The 20904-nt window shown below is 45.7% G+C and overlaps 1 protein-coding gene, 1 long non-coding RNA gene and 1 pseudogene across 2 annotated transcripts in view; 2 read left to right on the forward strand and 1 right to left on the reverse strand.

The window, feature by feature from the left end:
• LOC105734327 (WASH complex subunit 2A-like) overlaps nt 1-5524 on the forward strand; it is a 51017-nt gene extending 45493 nt beyond the window's left edge. Inside the window, 2 exon segments of the mRNA XM_064383194.1 lie at nt 1-72; nt 4594-5524. Of these exon segments, the coding sequence (XP_064239264.1) occupies nt 1-72; nt 4594-4732 (211 nt within the window). The 3' untranslated portion in view covers nt 4733-5524.
• Nucleotides 5525-11709: 6185 nt separating this feature from the next.
• LOC135277254 (uncharacterized) lies at nt 11710-15055 on the forward strand. The gene is made up of 2 exons (XR_010344860.1): nt 11710-13224; nt 14311-15055. It is a non-coding gene; the product is annotated as an uncharacterized LOC135277254 (long non-coding RNA).
• Nucleotides 15056-18907: 3852 nt separating this feature from the next.
• Nucleotides 18908-20614, reverse strand: LOC135275321 (transcription factor 7-like 1; annotated as a pseudogene).
• Nucleotides 20615-20904: the final 290 nt, after the last annotated feature.

The raw sequence follows: 20904 nt of genomic DNA on the forward strand, positions 1-20904 counted from the left end.
GAAAGCTGTGAAAAAGACCAGTCTCTTTGAGGAAGATGATGAAGATGATCTGTTTGCCATTGCTAAGGACAGGTGAGATAGGGTGAGATAGTCATTGTAAGGAATCCCTCACTCCTTGTCTGTGGTAACAAGAAAAGGAATTCGATGTGCAAGCCAGTTCCTCGGATGGTTGCTAATCATGGATCACATAGTCTTTGTGCCAGTGAGAATGTCTTTGCTTTTCACTCGCACAATCTTTTCTCTCAGTACCCAGAAATGTTTGTCTTCATGGATCTTATCTGATTTCTACCCCCATTATTTTTTTTTAATCTTAAACTATTCTTTTTTGGCCAGGTGTAGTGGCTCACGCCTATAATCCCAGCACTTTGGGAAGCTGAGGCGGGCAGATCACCAGGTCAGGAGATTGAGACCATGCTGGCTAACATGGTGAAATCCTGTCTCTACTAAAAATACAAAAAAATGAGCTAGATGTGGTATCACGTGCCTATAGCCCCAGCTACTTGGGAGACTGAGGCAGGAGAATCGCCTGAACCAGGGAGGCGGTGGTTGCAGTGAACTGAGATCATGCCACTGCACTCCAGCCTGGAAGATGGAGTGAGACTCCATCTAAAAAAAAAAATGACTGTTTTTCTTTGTCATTTGAGTATAGTTTGGTATCTTTTGTTTGTGATTTTTCTCTGGGCTACTCTAAAGAATGTCAGGTTTGGTCAGAGTTATTTAAAAATTTGTCATTTGGATAGAAATCTGCTCAGCATTGAACATATCCTGTTAGGACAAAGTTCCCTGCAGAGCTGTGCAATATCCCACCAGGGGTTGATAACTCGTAGCTGGCCTAGGTGCCTCTCCACATTAATGCTAGAACTGAAGCTGGCAGGATATTCAGGGTAAGCATGGGCTGTGGTTGATGTAACATGCTGCCAGATTAGCTTATGGGTTCAGAATAACTTCCCTGAAAATAGTTTTTCTCCTTTTGAGAGCCTTATGTGATTACTTTGAAATTCAACTGAATGTTATTAGCAGAAAGACGTAACTGATTGGACATACAAATCCTATGATTTGGTGTGGTTAAGCATTATTTGATAGATTCAGAAGTACTTCAGATTTCTGTCTCCAAATACTGGGATCTTGTTAGACATCACCATTTCTACATTAGACTTCTGTAATTTGACACTTGGATGCATTTTTGGCCTCTGATTTAGAATATAGGCTCTGGAAACTTGATATTAAATTCTGATTCTATATTCCTGTCTGAATAACCTTGGGCAAGTTACCTAACTTCCCTGCGCCTCAATTTTCTAGTTTGTTAAACAAAAGTAAAAACAGTACTTCTCTCCTCAGATTTTTGGGACGATGAGATGGAATCTAAATGTGAAATGCTTAGCACAATAGCTGGCACATTCTGAGCACTCGGGTGTTACCAGTTAGCATCGTGAGTGCGAGGAAATAGTACATTCCTTTATTTTTGTTGCTCTCTCCTGGGACGTTCTTCTTCCTATCTTGCCTGGCCACCTTCTTTCAAAACTCAGTGTAAGTCTTGTCTCTTAAGAAGCCTTCTGTAACTTTAAACAGATGAGAAAGAAAAGAAATAGGTAGCCCAGGGCAGACATGGCCCCACCTTCATGCCCCCATCCCCCAGCTGAGCATTTTCTTTTTTTTTTTTTTTTTATTGCATTTTAGGTTTTGGGGTACATGTGAAAAACATGCAAAGTTGTTGCATAGGTGCATTCATGGCAGTGTGATTTCCTGCCTCCCTCCCCCTCACCCATATCTGGCATTTCTCCCCATGCTGTCCCTCCCCAACTCCCCCCCCCACTGTCCCCCCGACTCCCCCGCAACAGACGCCCGTGTATAGTGCTCCCCTCCCTGTGTCCATGTGTTCTCCTTGTTCAACACCCTCTATGAGTGAGAACATGTGGTGTTTGGTTTTGTGTTCTTGTGTCAGTTTGCTGAGAATGATGGTTTCCAGGTTCATCCATGTCCCTACAAAGGACACGAACTCCTCATTTTTAATGGCTGCATAATATTCCATGGTGTATATGTGCCACATTTTTCCTGTCCAGTCTATCATTGATGGGCATTTGGGTTGGTTCCAGGTCTTTGCTATTGTAAACTGTGCTGCAATGAACATTCGTGTGCATGTGTCCTTATAGTAGAACGATTTATAATCCTTTGGATATATGCCCAGTAATGGGATTGCTGGGTCAAATGGAATTTCTATTTCTAGGTCCTTGAGGAATCGCCACACTGTTTTCACAGTGGTTGAACTAATTTACACTCCCACCAACAGTGTAAAAGTGTTCCTATTTCTCCACATCCTCTCCAGCATCTATTTTCTCCAGATTTTTTAATGATCGCCATTCTAACTGGCGTGAGATGGTATCTCAATGTAGTTTTGATTTGCATTTCTCTAATGACCAGTGATGATGAGCATTTTTTCATATGTTTGTTGGCCTCTTGTATGTCTTCTTTTGTAAAGTATCTGTTCATATCCTTCGCCCATTTTTGAATGGGCTTGTTTGTTTTTTTCTTGTAAATCTTTTTTAGCTCGTTGTAAATTCTGGATATCAGCCCTTTGTCAGATGGGTAGGCTGCAAAAATTTTTTCCCATTCTGTTGGTTGCCGATTCACTCTATTGACTGTTTCTTTTGCCGTGCAGAAGCTGTGGAGTTTGATTAGGTCCCATTTGTCTATTTTGGCTTTTGTTGCCAATGCTTTTGGTGTTTTGGTCATAAAGTCCTTGCCTACGCCTATGTCCTGAATGGTTTTGCCTAGGTTTCCTTCTAGTGTTTTAATGGTGTTAGGCCTTATGTTTAAGTCTTTAATCCATCTGGAGTCAATTTTAGTGTAAGGTGTCAGGAAGGGGTCGAGTTTGTGTCGAGGTTAGCTTGTTTCCATGGGCGCCTCCCAGCCCCACCCCACACAAGGTCGTAAATCTGGCAGTCTGAATCGCATCTTGTTTGTGGGTCCAGGTTCCAGCCACACACCAAACCTGGCTTTCAGGAATGCTTTCTCTGCTCCAGATACATCTTACCTCCTATTGTTTCTGAAGTTGTCTGTCAAGTTTTGTGTATGGGAAATAATTCATACCTTTCATCAGATCTCAAAAGAAGCTTTATACACACAATAAGAAGTTTAGGTGAGGATGTGGAGGAATTAGAACCCTCATACTCATACACTGCTGGTGGAATGTAAAATGGTATAATCACTTGGGAAAGCGGTTTGACATTTCCTCAAGATGTTAAACATAGAGTCATCATACGACACAACAGTTTCATTCCTATGTATATTCATAAGAGAAATGAAATCAGTTGTTCATATAAAAGCTTATGCATGAGTGTTTATTGAAGCATTAGTCATACCAGGCAAAGGTGTAAACAACCCAAATGTCCATTAGCTGATGACTGGATAAACAAAATGTATAACCATATGATGGACTATTTTTCAGCCATAAAAAAGAATAAAGTAGTGGTGCATCCTAGAACATGAATGAACCTAGAAAATTTTATGTTACTTCAAAGAAGCAGGTCACAGAAAACCACATACTGTATTGTTCCATTTATATGAAATGTACAGAATAGGTAAACCATAGAGACATAAAGTAGGTAAGTGGTTGCCAGAGGCCATGGGGCAGGGGGAATGGAGAGTGATTGCTCATGGGCATGGCATTTCTTTTTGGGGTCTTGACAATGTTGTGCATGTAGGTTATAATGATAGTTGCACAATTCCATGAGTATATTTTTAAAAACCACTGAAGTGTGTACTTTAAAAGGGTGAATTTGGCCAGATGCAATGGCTCATGGCTGTAATCCTGATTGGGAGGCCAGGTGGAAGAAGGATCTCTTGAGGCCAGGTGTTTAAGACCAGCCTGGGCAACACAGAGAGACATCACCTCTCCAAAAAAGTAAAAAAAATTAGCCAGGCATGGTGGTATGTGCCTGTTGTCATAATTACTTAAGAAGCTAAGGCAGGAGGATCACATGAGCTCAGGAATTTGAGGCTGCAGTGAGCTATGATTGTGCTGCTGCTCTCCAGCCTGGGCAACAGAGCAAGACCCTGTCTTAAAAAATAAAATACATATTAAAAATAAAATAAATGAAATGTGAATTTTATGGTATGTAAATTATATCTCAATAAAGCTACTAAGAAAAAGAAATAGAAGCCAGGCCACAGGGTCATTTCCCAGAGTTGGTCCCAGCCTCTGTGGTCTCTCTTGGCAACCACCTTCCTGACCACTCTGGAAATAGGTGTGTCCACTCTGGTTCTTTTTGTGCTATAGGAAGTGAGAGAGAATCCTCTGCTTGTGAAGGCTCAGGCATCGTGTGCCTTGCAGAGGTAACAGCTGGTGCACCTGCACTGGATAGTAACAGGATCTGAGGCGTAAGGGATAGAGGCTGGTGATTTGCTGGAGAAAGAGTTCATCTATTTCAAAGGTCTTTCCTGTTTGTTTTCAACTGTATAAGGTCAACTGATAGCTTGGGTGTTTGGGTGGTAGGTGGGTTCCTGTAGGTGCAGTCTAGAAGGAATATCATTGTTATGGCTTTTGTTTTTTTCATCACACTTTTCCTTACTTTGACCTTTTATTTGTTTATATAGCCAAAAGAAGACCCAGAGAGTGTCACTCCTCTTTGAAGACGGCGCAGATAGCGGAGGCTCTCTGTTTGGCTCTCCTCCCACATCTGTTCCTCCTGCAACAGCGGATTTTTCATTGCTTAGTCCCAGAAAATGTCCTTGAGGTTATGCTACATCAATAGTGGTACTTCCCCGAATCAGCTCTTCATACCTAACCTTGGAGGCTGAGTCTTATGGAAGAATTTATTTGCCTAGCTTCAAAAAGACATCTTCTGATTAATAGTATTCTACAGAAGAAGCACACGTGCAAAGCCATCATTCAGTGTCAGATGTAGGAACAAGAAACTGGGTCTCAGAAGAGACTTGGCCCCATTGGCATGGAATTCTGCTAATATTAGAGTACGCCGGTTAAGGCAAAGTCATTCCTTTTTTTTAAAGCCTTTTTAAAGAGGCATTTGTGCATTACTGTGGAATTAAAAATAAACTCCAAACAAAAAATATCTAGGAGGTATGGAAGAAGACTCTTCCTGTTAAATGGGGTTACACGGCTTATACTGGCAACTCTCAGCACTGGGCAAGCATACTGCCCACCCTGGGCCCTGGGCTCCCTGCTGCTGCTTCTGGGGGCTCCTGGGCCTTTGCTTGGGTCCTCTGTACTTACATCTACCCCTTAGAGGACATCCAGTGGCTGTACACTTAAAGGAGTCAGGAGCTCTGATTGGTTTTTCTTTGTAAATTACAAATAACCTATACTGGAGGGATAAATGAGCAATAAATTTTGCAGGCTCTGGAGCTGTAAAACTTCTTTCAACCTATGGTAATTTTGATTGTTAAATAAAACAAGAGGTCAAGACACACAAGTTAAGTAGCTGAATAGTCTGCACATTTTTATTATTTGTGAAATATAATCATCTTTAGACAACAGTAAATAAAAGATATTTTTTGTTTAAAGATATTTTAGTGTAAGTTAAATCTGACTGAGTTATAAACCTATGTTGACCAAAAGATTAAACAAGAGGCAGGAGAAATTAAAAAACATAATATGAGTTTTGTTCTGAGCCAAGCTTATGAACTGCTAGCCCAGGAATGAGATCTGCAGAAACTGAGAACATGTCCCGGAGTGGGCCACACGAGACATGGCATGTATACATTTCTGTTACATAGAAAATGGAAGAAGTGGGCAGTGAAACAAAGGTGACATCCTCAGCAGTTCTGATTGGTGCTCAGTGACACTGTATATAAGATAAAGTAAATATGTGGTTAACGTATTTTACTCATTAGCCTTTTACCCTAATGAGTACTTAGGGGGACTCGGGATCAGGAGAGGGATGGTTGATTCTGTGCTGCCTTTGTGTTTCATCCTTTAGGCAGGTTGTAATCGGTACATGTCAGGGAGGTATTTGACAGACTCTGGCCTTGCAGGTGAGGTTCAGCTTTCATTCATAGGCCCAGTTTCTGTTATCCATATGGCCAAGATGCAGCCATTTTAGACCATTACATTTTTTTTTTCTTCATACTTTTCTTATTTTCTGATAACTATCAAGAAAGTAAATTTGGGCAGGCATGGTGGCTCACGCCTGTAATCCCAGCACTTTGGGAGGCTGAGGCAGATGGATCACCTGAGGTCAGAAGTGTGAGATCAGGCTGGCCAACATAGTGAAACCCTGTCTCTACTAAAAGTACAAAAATTAGCTGGATGTGGTGATGCACGCCTGTAATCCCAGCTACCAGGGGAGCTGAGGCAGCAGAATTGCTTGAACCTGGGAGATGGAGGTTGCAATGAGCCGAGATTGTGCCACTGCACTCCAGCCTGGGGAACAGAGCGAGACTCCATCTCAAAAAGAAGGAAAACAGAAAATAAACTTCATGACAAGGATGAGGAGTTAGCTTGTTTTCAAGAAAATTAAAACTAGTATTTTGGGTAGCATTTTCTGTGGTTTAGGACCTTAGTTATATAAGAAGGAAGAATATGATTTGCCGTACTTAAGTCTCTCTATCTCCCTTATCAACTAGTTGTATTGAATTTTTATGTAGTTTTCAGTGAGTGCAGCGTGTTCCACAAAAGCCTTTTCCTTTAATCACTTCCGTGTTGCCTCATCTCTTCTGAAATTCTTCATGATCTCCCAGTTCAAATGGTTTTGCACTTGAATGATCTCTTCCTGACAATAACTGAAAATCCCCTTGCTCAGTTCATTCTTCCTTCATCACATTTTAAAATCATGATCAGCAATGCCCTTCCTTAGTTTCCCAAATCTGCCTTCCTAACTTGATTTAGGCATTGCCTCAAAGCACACTTTCTCGTGTCATATGGTAAGATTTGTATCTATACTATACTACAGTAGAGCTTTAGTTTTTTTCTCAAGAACTTGTTGATAAGTCACTTGCCCCAAAGATGCCGTGAATTCCAGGTCAGTCATGAACCTCAGTTTCCTAGTCCCTCAAATCCCTGCCTCCCTGATGAGATGAGATGAGAAATGGGCTCAAGTGCTTGCAGACTTGTATTGGGCACTCAGTTGGTGTAAAACGCTGAGACTGGCCACAGAAATACAGTGTGTAGTCCTTTCAGATGAACGGATAAACAGATGTGTGCTAGCTGTTAGTTAGGAAGAAAGTCAAGGAAGGGTCAGGTGGAGAGATAAATGCTATGCTTATTCAACAAAGCAACTGATGGGAACAGAAAGACCGTGGGTGACATCTGAGCAGGGCTTGAAAGATGAGGAAGATTTGCTCCTACGGACATCGAGGGCAGTGTGGTATGGAAGTTTGAAAGTTTGCAGTGACTTTAAGGAATAGCAAGCACATGAGTAGAGGGAAGAATGGGGTGTCTGCTGAGTGTCATTTGCTTCAAGGAGTGCAGGTTTCGGGTGGGAGAGGACATGATCCAGTAGTTGTTTTGTTTTATCAAGACAACTCTGGATGATGTCTTCTAGTTGAAATATCACAGGAGTGAGACAGACAGAGAGACTCATATTCATCTGATGGCAGAGGTAAGGATCTGAGTGAGGGAGGCGTAGGGGTTGACAGACACAAGTAGACCGATGCAGGTGATGCATGAAGTACCCTGTCCATAAGTCCCAGGTGGTGATATTTGTTGCTTCTCCCTTTTGGTGCTGTCTTCACTATCCTGTCTTCTCTTCCACCACCACATTTAGCTGAAGCCCTAAGAGGATGGTTTGGGCTTGTTCTGAATATGGCCGTGCTGGTCAGACACACTTTTTTATTGTTGTGGACGTTGTGTACTCTTCTTTTGGTAGAAAAAAGAGATCGTCTCTGAGGCACCACCTTTGCTGTTTAGCAATGAAGAAGAGAAGGAGGCACCACTTGGAGGGCAGCCTGTGGATAAGAAGGTTGAGAGGCCGGGCGCGGTGGCTCAAGCCTGTAATCCTAGCACTTTGGGAGGCTGAGGCGGGTGGATCACGAGGTCAAGAGATCAAGACCATCCTGATCAACATGGTGAAACCCCGTCTCTACTAAAAATACAAAAAATTAGCTGGGCATGGTGGCGCGTGCCTGTAATCCCAGCTACTCAGGAGGCTGAGGCAGGAGAATTGCCTGAATCTGGGAGGCAGAGGTTGTGGTGAGCCGAGATCGCACCATTGCACTCCAGCCTGGGTAACGAGCGAAACTCCGTCTCAAAAAAAAAAAGAAGGTTGAGAGTGCCAAGGAATCATCAGAATTTGGGAGAACTGATGTGGCTGAGTCTGAAAAGGTGGACTTTTTTCTCTCGTATATTTGAATACATTTGTCTCTCATATGTTGTTTTAAACACATACAACCCCTTAAGTTTTTTGACCTCAGAAAATAAATGGTCCATTTGTAGACAGATTTGAAAACACAGATGTGTCCCCCTGGTGCAGGAAGCCTCTGCAGGGCCTTTCCTCCTGGTCCTTCTACAGGACACATGTACGCTGCGGTGTGCCTGCCACTGTCTCTGCAGTTACTGTCATGTCATGGCATCATTGCCTTTCTAACTTGTTCTCTTCTGTGCAGCGTTCCTGTTACCCTTGGTTTTTTTGGTCCCCAACTGTACTTGAATTTAAATGTCAGTTTTAGGCTGGGCACGGTGGCTCACACCTGTAATCCCAGCACTATGGGAGGCTGAGGTGGGCAGATCATGAGGTCAGGATATTGAGACCATCCTAGCCATGGTGAAACCCCATCTCTACTAAAATACAAAAAAATTAGCCAGGTGTGGTGGCACATGCCTGTAGTCCCAACTACTCAGGAGGCTGAGGCAGGAGAATCACTTGAATCCAGGAGATGGAAGTTGCAGTGAGCCAAGATCATGCCTCTGCACTCCGGCCTGGCAAAAGAGCAAGACTCCGTCTCAAAAAAAAAAAAAAGTCAGTTTTAAGGGGATGTTAGTTAGCATCATTTTACTTTTTTTTTTTTTTTTTTTTTTTTGAGACAAAGTCTCACTCTGTCACTAGGCCGGAGTGCAGAGGCATGATCTTGGCTCACTGCAACCTCTACCTCCTGGGTTTGAGATTCTCCTGTCTCAGCCTCCTGAGTAGCTGGGACTATAGGTGTGCGCCACCATGACTGGCTAATTTTCATGTTTTTAGTAGAGACGGGGTTTCACCATGTTGGCCAGGATGGTCTCGATCTCTTGACCTTGTGATCCACCTACCTCGGCCTCCCAGAGTGCTGGGATTGCAGGTGTGAGCCACCATGCCTGGCACAGTATCCTTTTACTTTTAGATGGTGTTGACAAGGAATTACAGAGTAGAGTATAATTTGTGCTCTTTCTAAAACACTAGCTTTCATGTCCTGGACAGTCTGCCATCTTTTGCAGGAAGCCTGTGGGTAATGCTGCTGGCCATGCCTGGCCATTCAGCCATGTGGTTGCCTTCAGTCTCTATATGCCTCCTCTCTTTCTCTAACTTTTCTTATATGCTGTGTGTCCATCTGCTTAGGTCTAGTATCTCCCAGAGCGTGTGTCAAGAGCTTTGTGTGTCAGAAGATGGAAAACAAATTTGACAAAAGTAGGCCAGGCATAGTGGCTCACACCAATAATCCCAGCATTTTGGGAAACTGAGGTGGGAGTATCACTTCAGGCCAGGAGTTCAAGACCAGCCTGGGCAACAAAGCAAGACACCATTATTTCTTTTCTTTTTTCTTTTCTTTCTTTTTTGAGATGGAGTTTCGCTCTGTACCCAGGATGGAATGCAGTGGTGCGATCTCAACCCACTGCAACCTCCGCCTCCTGGGTCCCAGTTAGAGCAATTCTCCTGCCTCAGCCTACCAAGTAGCTGGGATTACAGGGATGCAAAGACCCAATTTGCAACAAAAAGTAAAAAAAAATAAAATAAAATAGCTGGGCATGGTGGTGTGCCCCTGTGATCCCAGTTACTTGGGAGGCAGAGGTAAGAGAATTCCTTGAGCCCAGGAGTTTGAGGCTGCAATGTGCTATGATTGTATCACTGCACTCCAGTCTGGGCAACAGAATGAGACACTGTCTCTCAAAAAAAAATTGGTCACAATTCAGGGGCCTTGCCTCAGTGAAGTTCCCAGGAGTCCAGCAGTGTGGGACCTGCCGAGTCATACCTTCTAAGGGGAAAGGGTGAGTTATTGTCTCTGGCTCTTCTTACAACCAAGAAAGAGACACAGCGCCTAGTGGGCCTATTTGGAGTTTTGTGGAAACATATTCCTCATTTGGGTGTATTGCTCCAGCTCATGTAACAAGTAACCTGAAAGGCTGCTGGTGTTGAGTGGGGACCAGAGCAAGAGAAGGCCGTGCAGCAGGTCCAGGTGGCCGTGCATGCTGCTCTGCCACAGGGACCATGTGATCCAGAAGATGCAGTGGTGCTCAGAACATCAGTGGCAGATAAGTTTGGAGTCTTTGGCAGGCCCCTATAGATTTTAGTGCACAGCCCTGCCATCCTCTGCAGATAACTATTCTCCTTTTGAGAAACACCTCTTCATCTGCACCTGGGCTGAATGCTTAATTGGAATTACGAAGTTCCCATGTGACCTGAGCTGACCAGCATGAATTGAGTTTTGTCTGACCCACTAAGCGTAAGACAAGCATCCATGGCAGTGCTCCATCATCAGAGGAAAGGGGTTTGTACATGAGCAGACCCCAGCAGGCCCTGAAGGCACAAGTCAGTTACATAAAGAAGTGGCCCAAATGCCCATGGTCTCCACCCCTGGTACACTGCCTTCTCTCTCCCAGCCTGCACCGATGGCCTCGTGGGGAGTTCCCTAGGATCAGATGAGAGAGGAAGAGAAGACTCAGGCCTGGATTACAGATGGTTCTCTGTGGTACCCAGGTACCAGCTGAAAGAGGACAGCTGAAGTTTAACGGCTTCCTTCTAGGACATCCCTAAAGGACGAAGGTGAAGTGTAACCCTCCCCAGGGGCAGACCTTGGGGCAGTGCACCTGATCATGCACTTTGCTCGGAAGGAGAAATGGCCAGATGTGAGACCAATTCATGGGCTGTGGCCAGTAATTTGGCTGGCTGGTTGGGGACTTGCAGAGAACATGATAGGTAGATGGGTGACAGAGAAGCCCATGGAAGAGGTATGTGGGTAGACCTCACTGAAGGGCAGAAAATGTGACAGTATGTGTGTCCTATGTGAATGCTCACTGAAGAGTGACCTCAGCAGAGCAGGACATGAGTAACAGGTAGATAAGGTGACCCATTCTGTAGATGTCAGTCTCTTTCCCCAGCCACCCCTGTCTTCACCCCAGGGTCTCAGAAACAAAGTGGCCATGGTTGCAGGGATGAGGTTATGCATGGGCTCAGGATCAGGGACTCACACTCGTTGAGGCTGACCCCTCTATGGCCACCACTGTGTCTAGTCTACCAGCAGCAGAGACCAACACTGAGTCCCCAGTATGACACCATCCCTCAGAGTGACCAGCCAGCCACCTAGTGACAGGTTGATCACCTAGGACCTTTTCCATCATGGAAGGGGCAGTATTTGACTTTGCGTATGGATTTGCCCTCCCTGACTGCAGTGCTTCTGCTGAAACTACCACTTGTGGGTTTACAGAATGACTTCTCCACTGTCATGGAATCCATGCAGCATTTCTTCTGGTTAAAGAACTCACATCACAGCTAAAGAAATGCCGTGATGGCCCAATCCTCATGGAATTCACTGTCCTGAGGCAACTGGCTTGACAGAGGGTGGAATAATAGGCATTGGAGGAGTCAGTGACAGTTCATCTTGGTGGCAGTGCCTTTCAGGGCCGGGGCAAGGCTCTCAGAAGGCTGGATATGCTCAGAACCAGTGTCCAATACATGGTGCTGTTTCTCCCATAGACAGGACTCACAAGGTCCACGAATTATGAGTGGAAACCAGCGTAGCAGTACTCACCATCACCCCTAGTGACCCACTGGCAAAATTTTGCTCCTTGTCTCCACTACCTTATGCTCTGCTGGCCAAGAGGTCTGATTTCCACAGGGAGGAATGCTACCACCAGGAGACACAACTGTGATCCATTGCTGAAAGTTTAGGCTGCTACATGGCAGCACCAAGTTCCTTATCCCTCTGGATCAACTGGGTAAGAAGCAGTTATTATGCCGGTGGGGGTGGCTGATACAGACACCAAGGAGAAACGGCACTGCTGCTTCACAATGGGCTGGGGAAGAGCATGTCTGGGATATAGGAGGGCCCTTAGGGCATGTGCTGTGATTAATATCAATGGAAAAGCACAGCAACCCAATCTAGGCAGGATTAGTAATGATCCAGAACCTTCGGGAATGAAGGTTCCCCACCAGGTGAAAAACCACAACCAGCGGAGGCTTCCTGAAGGCAAAGGGAATACAGACTGCGGAGTGGAAGAAGGTAGTTATAGGACCATATGACCAGTTACAGAAACCGGGACTGGAATTGTCATCAATGTTTCCTCATCTGGTACGAGTGTGTGTGTGTGTGTGTGTGTGTGTGTTTAAAGTGTTGGAAGAAAACACAGGAAGAAATCTTCATAACTTGAGGGTAGGGAAAGAGTTCTCAGACCTGACACTAAGTGCACGTAAAAGCAAAAATTCATTAATTAGACTTGATCAAAATAAAACAATATAGCAAAAGACCCTGAAAAGACAGCTATGGGCTGGGAGAGAATGTCTGCAAACCACACATCCAACAAGAATGTATCCGACATGTACAAAGAACTCACAAAATCAACAGTTAGGGAACCATCCAGACAAAAGTGGGTAAAAGACTTGGACCCTCACCAAAGAGGATGCTCTATGTGGAGGAGAGTAAGCCTATGAGAGACCGTCAGCACTAGTCATTAGGGAAATGTGAATCAAACCATAGTGAGGTAGTGAGGTGCCCCTGGAAAGCAGTTTGACAGCTCTGTTAAATCACATGGCCCAGGAGTCCCACAGCTATTTTCCCTGCAGTAAGGAAAGATCGTGTTCTCATGAAAACCTCTATACAAATGTTTATAGCAACTCTATCCATAATCACCCAACTCTGGACACAACCACACATCCTCCCATTGATGAAGGGGTAACCACCTGTGTCTCCCTGTGCAGGCAAACACCATTCCACAGTCAAAAGGAACAGACCACTGACACACACAGCAATGGAGATGGAGCTCAAAAACATGATTCTTAGTGAAAGCAACCAGTTACAAAGATCCGATACTGCGTGTCTCCACTCATACGACCTTCTGAGACAACAGTGTGACAGGGATGGAAGGTGCATCACCAGTCAGCAGGGTTTGGTGGGAGGGCTGGACTCCAGCAAGCGGGGTGCCACTCCTCTGCATCCTGATTGTGGAACCTCACATGTGTGAAAATTCTCAGACCTAAACACCTCTTTAAAATGGGATCAGATGGGGAAATAAGACTAACATTTTTTGTCATCTGTCATATACTCACCACATGTACAATTGTGACCTTTGAACAACACAAGTCTGAACTACATGGGTGCACCTATATACAGATTCTTTTCTTAAAAAATTTTTAAATGAAATCTTCTTAGATAGATACAGGGTCTCCTTATGTTGCTCAGGCTGGTCTCAAATTCTGGGACTCAAGTAATCCTCCCATCTTGGCCTCCAAAATTGCTGGGATCACAGGCATGAACCACCACACCTGGCCCAGGTTGTTTTCAATAAATATATTGAAACATCTTTTGGAGATTTGTAACCATTTGAAGAAACTTGTAGATGAACCTTGTATCCTAGAAATATTGAAAAAGTTAAGAAGAAGGTATATCATGCAAAAATTAGCTGGGCATGGTGATGCACGCCTGTAATCCCAGCTACTCAGGAGGCTGAGGCAGGAGAATCGCTTGAACCGGGACTCAGGAGGTGGAGGTTGCAGTGAGCCAAGGTGCGCTATTGCACTCCAGCCTAGGTGACAGAGTGAGACTTCATCTCAAAAAAAAGGGAAAAAAAAGAAAAAGATATGTCATGAACATGCATAAAATATATGTAGACACTAGTTTATTTTTATCATTTATTACCATAAAATATAAAGAAATCTATTATAAACAGTTAACGCACACAAACACAGTACATGGTGCCATTCAGTCAAGAGAAACATAAACGTAAAGATGCAGTATTAAGTCATAACTGCATAGATTAAGGGGAGCGCACTGTACTACTGGAGTAATTCTGCCGCCACTCCTGCTACTATTGCAGTGAGCTCGTGTCGAGAGTGTCCACTTCAACTGCCATGTGACACTAGCCATCTCTGCGTGAGCACCTGTCTCTCCTGTAGATTGTGTATCACAGTGAAAAGTGATCTCTCGTGGTTCTCATGTAGTTTTCGTGTTTAGTGCAATACTGTAAACCTGAAGAACACAATGGGATGCATACGAAGTGCCACTGGTGATGCTGGAAGTGCTCCCAAGAAGCACAGAAAAGTCTTGGCAGTACAAGCAAACGGTGGATTGATTAACATGTGCTGTAGACAGAGGCCTGCAGCTGCAGCTGCCCACCATTTCAAGATAAATGATCCAGCCTAAGAACCATTGTAAAAAAAGAAAAGGAAATTCTCAATGTCATCACTGCAGCCACGCCAGCAGACGTGAAACCTTGCTCTTTTTGCCAAATACCTTTTTATCTTGTCTTGAAAATGCAGCTTTTGGCCCTATATAGTAACTCATGCCTGTAATCTCAGCACTTTGGGAGGCCAAGGCAGGAGGATCACTTGAGCCCAGGAGGTGAAGGTTGCAATAAGCCAAGATCTCACCACTGCACTCTAGCTGGGAGCGACGCCTTATCTGAAAAAAGAAAGAAAGAAAGAAGGAAGAAAAGAGAGAGAGAGAGAAAATGCAGCTTTTTTGTGGGTGCAGGATATCTACAAGGAAAACAAATCTATAGACTCTAATATGATTTATGATTCAAGAAAAACTGATGTCATTATATGACAATTTTTTTATTTTATTTTTTTAGAGACGGGGTCTCCCCATGTTGTGCAGGCTGTGGTGCAGTGGCTATGCACAGTCAATTATACCTTCATAAAGCTGGGGCAAAGGGAAGAAAATGAACCATAACAATAAAAAATAAAACTGAGAAACATTTAGGAGATTTATTAGTTTGTTTTAAAATAACAGAAGCAAGCCCACTACATGGTAACATAAGTCACATATTTTTGTGAGAGATATTTTTTAAAGCAAAAAAAAAAGGGAATGTAGCGGTGCTTCAGTTGTGTAAGCTGTCACATCTAACACAGCTGCACTGTCCCCCTGCAAGACGCTCCCGCTTGCAGCCAAAAGAGGTCAATAAGGTCTCCGTACTGTCATGAAACACACTTGACTCGACCTCACCCAGCCGCTGACAGGGTCATGAAATTTCCAGGGGTCCCTGGACGGCACAAATGAGTGTCACTAGTTTACTGGAGAAGAGTGTGGAGGAGTACAGGGGAGTTAGGAGCAGGTCCAGGGCAGGCCACACTGACCAGTGGTCTCGGGGGCCACCGTCAGAAGGAACAGCGGCACCAGATGGAGGCCGGGAGGGGAACATGGGAGCTGCCGCCTTCCAGGCAGAGGGAACTGCAGGTGCTGAGGCCCCAGGCAAGTGCACTGAGGGATGAAGGACCACTGTGGTCAGAGCTGGAGGCAGCAGAAGGGAGGCCCTAGAGGAAGGTAGAGGCCAGAGCAGTAGTGAGGCCAGACAAGCGCTGCGGCCTAGAAGCAAAGGGCAGCCACGGAAGGAGATTGGGAGAGTGACATCAAATTTGCATGTTAAAACGCCACCCTCAAGAAGAGCCATCAATCATTAGAGACACGTGTCGGCCAAAAGATCACATAAATAACGTATTTTTAAAAAACTGAACAATAATTTGGTAATTTCTTGGCTATGACACCAAAAGCACAGGCAACAAAAGAAAAAATAAATTGAACATCAAAATTTAAAAACATCAAAGGACACTGTCAGAGTGAAAAGACAACCTAAAGAATGAGAGAAAATATTTGTGAATGGTTTATCTGATAAAGGTTTAACATCCAGAATATAAAAAGAACTTCCACAATTCCACAACAACAAAAACAAAACCTGATTCAAAGGACTTGAATAGACATTTCTCCAAAGGAGGTCTATGGATGGCCAATAAGCACACAGGAAGATGCTCAGCATCGCTAGTCATCACTGACACGCAGATCACAACGAGATGCAACTTCACACGCACTAGGGTGCCTGTTTTTTAAAAAAACAACCAACCAACCAACCAACCAAAAACCAGAATAATGAGGGTGGTCCAGGCTGTGGAGAAATTGGAAACCTGGTACCTATTGCTAGAAGGAATGTAAGATGCGCGGCAGCTGTGGATACAGTCTGGCAGTTCCTCACACAATTAAACCCAGAATGACATTTGACCCAGCAATTCCACTTTTAGGTATACACACAGAACTGAAAGCAGGGACTCACACAGGTATTTACACACCAGTGTCCACAGCAACATTATTCCCAACAGCCCAAACGTCCATAGCAGATGTATAGATAAGCAACTTGTGGTAAAGACATTCACTGGGAAGATTATTCAGTCTTAAAAGGGAAGGAAATTCTGACTCACGCTGCAACTGGACGCACCTTGAAGGCAATAGGTTAAGTGAAATAAACAAGACACAAAAAGGCAACTTTGTATGATTCCATATACAAAAGTATCTAGAGTAGTGAAATTCAAACAGAAAATAGAAGAGTGGGTGAAGGGGCTGGAGGAAGGAAGGAATGAGGAGATGTTGTTTAAGGCGTACAAAGTTTCAGTTTGGGATAATGGAAAGGTTCTGAAGATGGCCGAACAGCACTATGAAGGTAATTAATGCCGCTGAATCATACCATTCGAAATTGTTAAAATGAGGCTAGGAGCAGTGGCTCACACCTGTAATCCCAGCACTTTGGGAGGCCAAGGCGGGTGGATCACGAGGTCAAGCGATCGAGACCATCCTGGCCAACATGGCGAAACCCCGTCTCTACTAAAAAGTGCAAAAAATTAGCCGGGGCCGGGCGCGGTGGCTCACGCCTGTAATCCCAGCACTTTGGGAGGCCGAGACGGGTGGATCACGAGGTCAAGAGATCGAGACCATCCTGGTCATCATGGTGAAACCCTGTCTCTACTAAAAATACAAAAATTAGCTGGGCATGGTGGCACGTGCCTGTAATCCCAGCTACTCAGGAGGCTGAGGCAGGAGAATTGCCTGAACCCAGGAGGCGGAGGTTGCAATGAGCCAAGATTGCGCCACTGCACTCCAGCCTGGGTAACAAGAGCGAAACTCCGTTTCAAAAAAAAAAATAATAAGCTGGGCGTGGTGGTGCGTGCCTGTGGTCCCAGCTACTCGGGAGACTGCAGGAGAATTGCTTGAAACCCGAATACGGAAGTTTCAGTGAGCCGGGATCGCACTCCAGCCTGGCGACAGAACGAGACTCTGTCTCAAAAAAAGAAAAAAGAAAAAAAAGAAAAAGTTTCTAATATTCTTGGACGTCTTTCATCAATTTGAAGAAAGTTCTGCATATAATCTTTTCAAATATTTCTTTTTCCCTTTTCTTAATATCTGCTCCTTCTGTTACTCTAACTGCATATATGTTAGATTATTTCGTATTGTTAAACAATTCCTAGAGGCCTTTAAATTTCTCCTTGTGTTTTGGATGGATAATTTCTATTGATCTCTATGGACTCGTTCATGCTTTCTTCTTTGTTCAATCTGCCCAATAAATAATTCTTTGTTTACACTATTGGATTTTTCATTTCTAGAATTTCCATTTGGTTCTTTGTAGGATGATTCTTTTCTAAAGTTACACATTTTTTACCCATTTGGACATATTTTCACTCAGCTATATAGAAGATTATCAATTTCAATATTTACATTAACTGGCTATACTTCTATTGACTTTTTCCTCTTAATTTTTGGAAAATATTTTATAGCTTTTTACCTGTCTTGTAATTTTTATTGTAAGTTGGCTATTACTTATAAAAAACAATGTAAGTGACATCTAGATATCTTTATTTTTTTAAAGGTCTTGCAACTGCAATTTTATTTTCTTTTGTGAAAATAAGCAACTGGGAGTTTAAATTGCTCCAAAAACCATAAAAACAAAAAGAAATACACACAGAAGAAGCATGTGAGGTGATGGGGAAGGGAACAGGGTCTCTAGAACTTTGGCAGATTGTGCTGGCATGGACCCAGGTGACAGAAGCAAGACCATGGGGCCAGTCCTGCCTGCCACTGTGGGACCATGAGGGGATGATCGCCACTGGCAAGGAGGGGGAGAACACAGACTTCTTCGCTGAGGAAATGGCAGCCACCTTGAGTCCCTTTAAATGTGGGGGTGGGGGAAACCATTTCAGAGGACCACTTTCTCCACTGAAAGCTGGGGCTAGTGGGTTCGGGCCCACTGAGGGAGGGGACGCTGGTGGCAGCAAATCAGGCCAAGATGTCTTCTAACATGGTGACAGCCTCACACTGGGCAGAGGACAGAGGACAAAGAAGAACCCATGGTATTGGGCAGATGATGAAAATGTGGGTTGGGTCACAGGAAATATCGCAATAGCAGAGATGCAGATGGAGTCGGTGAAGCTGGGAAGCTGGGGCAGGTGGCAGAGGCGAGAAGAGAGAGGAGGCAGAAACTTGGAGAGAGGTAGAGAGAGGTGCCCTCTGCCCAGGTCCATCCGCCACAGCACCTACGGGATGAACAGCATGCTACTTTTCAGTTCTCTTTCTTATAAAGATTTTTTTGTTTTGTTTTGTTTCTTTAAAAAAACCCTTAAGATCAGCTACTGGTTACATCTACAAACTGTAAAGTGCTGTTGTTACCAGCCACTTTACAGAACAGTCCAGAGTGGTCAAATATGGACCAATAAAGTCTCCTTTTTCTTTTTCTTCTGAATTATTACTACTCGATGAGTCACGTGACAGCCTGCAGGGGCCAGGGGGCAGCTTAGTGGGCAGACTTGGTGACCAGGAAAAGAGGCTGGGCCTGTAGCACCGGGAGGGCCTGGTGGGCATGGAGCGTGGCGGGGAAGGATGGGGGAGAGGCCAGCAGAGCTGTGGGCATGGACCCAAGGGGGAGGGGCCGGGACAGGAGGGGAAGCTGGCTGCCCATCTGCCCAGAGGAGGAGGCTGCAGCCTTAGTGGACAGGAAGGCAGCGGAATGGAGAGCCAGATGGGCCCGGGTTTCTGGCTTGGTGGTGAGGGAGAGGGGCTGGGCTTGCTCCGAATGGGTGGCAGCAGGGGCGGCTGGTGAGGCCAAAGCTGCGGAGGGGGTGGCCGGAGGGTCCAGCATGCTGCCGTGGGAGGAGGCAGGGCTGTCACAGGGCTTCTCGGGGGCAGGTACTGAACACATGGCTTCTTGCTTTTGGAGGCCAGAGCACCCTCTGCCTCCTGGACTTGCTGCTGTGACTGTGTCTGGGACAGCTGCTTTTCTCTCTTCCTCTTCTTTTTCTTACTGTAGTTGTCCCGGGCTGACCAGGTCGGGAAGAGCTGCGAGTGAAGCTGCCGCTCTTTCCGAACCAGCTCGTAGTACTTGGCCTGTTCTTCTCGAGACAGGTTGTGCCACTTTCTTCCCAGGATCTGGTTAATGGCTGCACTTTCCTTCAGGGTGCACTCAGCTACCACCTTGGCCCTCATCTCCTTCATATACAACATGAAGGCATTCAGAGGCTTCTTCACGTGGGCTTCTTTTCCTCCTCCTTTTTCACGGTGACTGGTGATTTTGCGCTCACCGCAGGGCTCAGGCTGGGGGGTGCCGGTTCCTGCTTGACGATGGGGGAGACGATGGCGGGGTGGGGGATCCCTGAGGTGGGCAGACCAGGGTGGGCAGGAGCCACCATGTGAGGTGAGAACCGACTGGAGACCACGCTGGACGTCGATGCATTCATGGCGAGGGCGGGGTAAGGATGCCAGAAGCCACCAGGAGGAAGAGAGTACATGGGCTGGCCTTGCTGTGGGACGAGCCAGCCGAGGGGGTGGGGGATTTGTCCGACAGCTCCAAGAGACAGCGGGTAATATGGTGACAGCTCGGATGGGTGAGGAGGCCGGGGGATTCCTGTCTTTGGATCGATCTCCGGGGAGAGGTGAGTGGGCGGGGAGCCGGGAGAGAAGTGGCCATTGCTGTAGGTGATGACGGGAGTCAGCGGATGCATGTGATGTGGGTGCTGAACGACAGGAACTTTATTACACAAGTGTGATGGAGATGGTGACCTCGTGTCCTTGACTGTAGCACTGGAGGGGACATCGAGGAGGGGCCATTTCATCTGCAGGTAAGTGCGCGCTTCTCCGGGAGACAGGGGTCTCCCGTACCGTTGGAGAGGTACGGGCTACTCAGGTCCGGGATCATCAGGAAGGGGTACCCAGGGTAGGGGGGTCCTTTAAAGAACGCGCCGTCCTGGGGCCTTCTCACTTCGGCGAAATAGTCCCGCGGCTTCTGGAAAGTGTTCCGGGCGGGCTGCGGGCGCCGCTCCGCCTCCGAGTCCGAGCTGCTGCTCTGGTTCTCCGACTCGTTGACCAGGGACGACTTGACCTCGTCTAGGTCCCGCTGCGCCGAGGCGCTGTCGCTGCTCGGCTCCTGCTCCTCGCCCCCCTCGTCCTGGAAGGGGATCAACTCGTCATTCGCCCCGAGGTCGTCCCCTCCGCTGAGCTGGGGCATGGTGGGGCCGCGGGCCGGGGCCGCCGATCTCGGAGCCCCTAGCCGCCCGCGCCCTGCCCGGCCCGGCCCGACGCCCCTCCCGCCCGCTCGCCGGCCAGCTGCGCTAGCCCCCGCAACAAAGTTTCTAGATATCTTTTATCTGACCATCCATATCAAATGTTCTCATTCAAACATTACCCAGCATCATTGTTTATCATCAGAAACTCTGGTTATGTCTAGTGGCACTTTGAGTTCTTTATACCATGGTATTGCAGCCAATATCAAGAGAAGATTTTATGGGAAATTGGGAA

The sequence above is a fragment of the Aotus nancymaae genome, unplaced genomic scaffold (assembly GCF_030222135.1).
Source record: "Aotus nancymaae isolate 86718 unplaced genomic scaffold, 86718_ANA_hifiasm-v0.15.2.pri h1tg000003l, whole genome shotgun sequence".
NCBI classification, from domain to species: domain Eukaryota; kingdom Metazoa; phylum Chordata; class Mammalia; order Primates; family Aotidae; genus Aotus; species Aotus nancymaae.